The sequence below is a fragment of the Puntigrus tetrazona genome, chromosome 14 (genome assembly GCF_018831695.1).
Source record: "Puntigrus tetrazona isolate hp1 chromosome 14, ASM1883169v1, whole genome shotgun sequence".
NCBI lineage: Eukaryota > Metazoa > Chordata > Actinopteri > Cypriniformes > Cyprinidae > Puntigrus > Puntigrus tetrazona.
Window position 1 is genome coordinate 11,140,663 of NC_056712.1, and position 4,191 is coordinate 11,144,853.

Genomic DNA, 4,191 nt, shown 5'->3' on the forward strand with positions numbered 1-4,191 from the left:
TTGGCTGATCTCAGATCTGATTAATCTAAATCCGTTCTAATGCCCCACAGAGATTGAGTAGAGACCAATCGCTTTACGGTTTTACTAGTTGCTTACCGATATCAGTGTGTTACCGTGTCATGATGGTTAAAAACGGTTTGGTTTTTGTTTTATAGGCCAGGGTCAGAACTGGAATCAGGGCTACAATAACTACTGGAATCAAGGCTACGGTAACCAAGGCTATGGCTATGGCGGTCAGCAAGGTTATGGTGGATACGGAGGCTATGGCAACTACGATTACTCGGGTGGATACTACGGCTACGGCGGCGGATATGACTACAGTAAGCACTGATTGTCCTTGGGGCTTCCTCCCCACCCCCGTCAGGTTCTTGTGAATGCGAGGGACTCAAGTTCCTTTCTCTGCTTTTTTCTTACCCCCCTAGACCAGGGCAATACAAGCTATGGAAAAACTCCAAGACGTGGGGCTCACCAGAGTAGCTACAAGCCATACTGATCATGTGTAGTGCAGGTATGAATTTTAATTTTTTTTATTTTTATCTCCTACCACTCATGGTAAGGTTAATTTGGTTGTGTTGCTCCATTACCAGTTCATTTCCATTTACCCAGCCGAACTATAAAGCAGATAGAGATCCATTTGGGGGTGGGTTTATGTGGTCCAGTAGGGTTGTAGCAGTAGATCATGATAGGCCCCCATCTCTTCACCTCATTTATTTTTCACCGTTTACATNTCTCTCTCTCTCTCTCTCTTTCTTTTAAAGGTCGTAAAGCTACCGAGCAGGAACCAGCGGTCTGGTCACAGTGAACATTGGGGTCTTTTACTTTTGGAAGTTGGCAGAATCTGGACTTCTGCTTCATTTTGTACAGAAAACATAAGGAATTGGGGGGCGCAAATGTCACTTCTCACATTTTTGTTTTATAATTTTTTTTTTTTTTTTTTTTTTTTCTTGTTGTGTCCTTTTACATTTCCAGAGATGGAAGTGTTATTTTTTTACTGTACTTTTTGGTACCTTTTTGAATCTAATGTTATTGTATGGTTGTATTTTACATCATGGCTGTGTCTATTACATCTAGGCTCAGAGCTCTCAAAATGCTTTCAAAATAAACAGTTTGTTAATTTTTCTTTAGTGTTTCTAGACTTTTTTTTTTTTCTCCCCTCCTGTCACCTGTGCTCTGTGTTAAAGTTGCATGGCTTCAAGGTGAGATAAAAAGGGATTTCCTTACGATTGTAAGCTTGTCCATTTGAAATCTGTTAGTGGCAAGTCTTGGTGACTTCATTTGTTTTTTTTGTTTTGTTTTTTTTGCTTTTGGTTTTCCCTCTACTGCTTTTAAGGAGATTTCCTCCCATCTTGTTAGATATTTAAGAGTGGCTTTAATAGTGATTCAACTATACCTCAAAACATACACAGGTAACTGTAACAAGATTCTTTCTCGAAACACTGGATACACATTCTTCCAGTGTCTTGGACAAATTTCAAGAAATAAACTTGATTTTTAAGATGTCTATTGTCTAAGTATTTTGTCTAAATATTTGTCTTTCTGAACCAACAAGCCCTAGTTTTCATTTAAAGAATTTGGAGTGCTCATCTGAAAGAGATACCGCTTAGATTTAATATTGCTGTACAAAGTGAAAACTGTTATTAGCCGGTTTGTGTCTGAAGCTTTATGGTAATCATTTGTTTTGGAGCACTGCCTAAATGGACATGCAAGGATAAAGCTTCTTGATCCAAGCGTAACCTATCATGGTATTATAAAGAGAAGTTACATGCATCTTTCACTTCTGCTTTAGTTTAAACTTGATTCTATTTAAAGAAACCGCAAGCTTTTCACAATTGTGTCTTTTTTTCTTTCCCTGAGGTGATATATATGCAGAGGATGGAGTGAGTGTTAAAGAGAGTTAAACAAACATGTGTTGTTATAGCATCTACCAGCAGAGGCCGTGCTAACTAGCTTAACCTATAGGTACTTGTGTACAAGACAAACATTGCTGTTCATTTCAATTAGTTGTTTGTTTTTTCNGCAGAGGCCGTGCTAACTAGCTTAACCTATAGGTACTTGTGTACAAGACAAACATTGCTGTTCGTTTCAATTAGGTGTTTGTTTTTTCCCTAGTAGTACAATTAAGAATTTGTAATTGATTTAAGATGACAGATACATAAAATGTACATTTCAATAAATGCTGTATTGGAGTAAATAAGCATTAAGTGTTTCTTGTGCGTCAGATCAATATTTTAAGGATCATGCAAGTTTGAAATAATGACGCTGAAAATTCAGCTTTTTAATCAATTTAAAAGTTTTATAATCTAATGTTATCAAGTAAATGCAGTCTTAAAAGACTCCAAGTCTGTCACAAAGGAAATACAACTGTAGCAATTTGCAAGTACTATATTAGTTTAAAATATACTTCAGATCAATTGACAATTTTTTCATATTTTATTTCATCAAATAATAAAACCTGAGGAAATCCAGGCAAATGAAACACCAGGAAAACCCTGAGGGCACACAATGGTGTACATTTATGTTCTGATGTGCTTTTTTTCAGGTGAAACACCAAACTTATGCGACAGATTCATTTGGCATATAGTAGGTCTTTACCATTCAACAATGTTTGTGGAGATATAAAGTTCAGAAATTAGAGNTTAAAAAAAAAAAAAAAAAAAAAAAAGTAGAAAGTACCATATGTACAATAAAGAACTTTAAAACACTGTCATGTGTCAAAGAATCATGTTTTTTGTCTTTCTGGTAAACACCTAACAAATACTTTTAAACAAAAGAATAAAAGACACCCTTTGGGTGTTTAGCTCATTAAAAAGCCCCGTAATCTGTTGAATATGTAATGTCCGCTGATCGTGGATTAAGCAGCAACATCCTGACAGATATAATAGAGTATTCTCCACAGGAGGTAGAATCAAATGTCCATTTCAAACTGGTTGTCATCAGCTAAAAGAAAAGAAACAAAAAAAATAAAAAGTTGATTAGAGTGTTTCTTTGAGCCCATTCCCACAAAAAAACTCAGTTTTATAAACTTGCAAAATAAACTCAGAGAAACCTGGGGGCTTAAAGTTTCCTGGAAATGTTAAAAATCACAGAACAGGTTTCTTTTTTTCCTTCTGGAATAGACGACAGCTTTACCTGTCAGATCCTTCTCCTCCTCCAACTCCTCTTTGAGCTCCTGCAGTTTGGACATTGGATGGTGTGAAGGAATGGTCACCCCAGGAATCTGGGGCAAACAACAGGGTGGGGTCCGGGCAATGGGAGAGTTCCTGCAGTCCAGGAGGAACTTTCTGTCATAAATGATCCGGGTTCCTGGAGGAGGGATAGGACATGCATTACAGCGACCAATCAAAACATATTTACATTCTACGCTGCAGGGCACAATTTTTTTGGGTCCCAGCCAAATGTTTCCAAACTCAAAAACAGACGATAAAAATGCGCCTCTGAAGGGCATTTCTTGGACAGCAATTCTAATCTATTTAACAAAACAAAAAGTAACTCAATGTGCCACTTAACTACGCTATCAGGCTGTAAACAAAAACTGAAACGCGTGACATTTTGCATGTGAAAGGAAACACTCGAGCTCCCACAATGAAAAACGGGGTGAACTGAATTGCAGGACTCAGCGCCTCCCATTTTAGTTCTAGGAAATTTGAGCACATCTGCATGTGAGCAAGCAGAGCCGAGACACGAGGGCGCTGCGATGCAGCAGGTGAACGTGTTGTGAACAAACTTGTGGAGCTCCACTATAGCCCTGTACAGGCTTGTTCTGACTGCTATCAAACGTAGCGCTATCTCCGCTGAAGCTGCACTGTACCCAACAGTCCTACCAGTGGCTGAAAAACATGTTATGCAATCTTTTGCTATTTAGTTCAGTGCGTTCTGGACAAAAGAGGGCCGAGAGAGAAGGGGGAGGGGCAGGGTGTGGACGGAGCTGGTGACAGGGGTTGGACGAACAGCGGTCTCAACTGTGAGCTGCTCTGGTCAGAGGAATGCAGACCAACCCAACACTTTCAGCAGGACTTTGTTCCGCGGAGGCACGTTTTGTTCCTTCATTGCTCGCCAGCTTCTTAGGATTCAAGATAGTGGAGGGTTTTGTTTTGTTTTGTTAAAACTATTTATTACAACCCAAGTGTGAAGTATTTTGCAAAGTGTGATACTGTTTTTAATTTGAAGTGTGAATTCACCCTAAAATCAGCA

The 4,191-nt window shown here is 38.7% G+C and overlaps 2 protein-coding genes across 3 annotated transcripts in view; one reads left to right on the plus strand and one right to left on the minus strand.

Moving 5' to 3' along the window:
- Positions 1-1,501, plus strand: part of LOC122357799 (heterogeneous nuclear ribonucleoprotein A/B-like) — a 2,347-nt gene extending 846 nt beyond the window's left edge. The window contains exons 3-5 of one of the 2 annotated variants that reach the window (XM_043257380.1): positions 156-320; positions 423-508; positions 759-1,501. In XM_043257380.1, the coding sequence (XP_043113315.1) occupies positions 156-320; positions 423-493 (236 nt within the window). In that variant the 3' untranslated portion in view covers positions 494-508; positions 759-1,501. The remainder of the gene's footprint in view (positions 1-155; positions 321-422; positions 509-758) is intronic. The other variant, XM_043257381.1, reaches the window with a different exon arrangement.
- Positions 1,502-2,639: 1,138 nt separating this feature from the next.
- On the minus strand, positions 2,640-4,176 carry LOC122357800 (eukaryotic translation initiation factor 4E-binding protein 3-like). Its single transcript, XM_043257382.1, has 2 exons — positions 3,130-4,176; positions 2,640-2,937 (listed from the first exon to the last, which is right to left on the minus strand). Exons 1-2 carry the CDS (start codon positions 3,443-3,445, stop codon positions 2,906-2,908), a joined length of 348 nt encoding a protein of 115 aa, XP_043113317.1. The 5' UTR covers positions 3,446-4,176; the 3' UTR covers positions 2,640-2,905.
- Between the last annotated feature and the right edge of the window lie 15 nt (positions 4,177-4,191).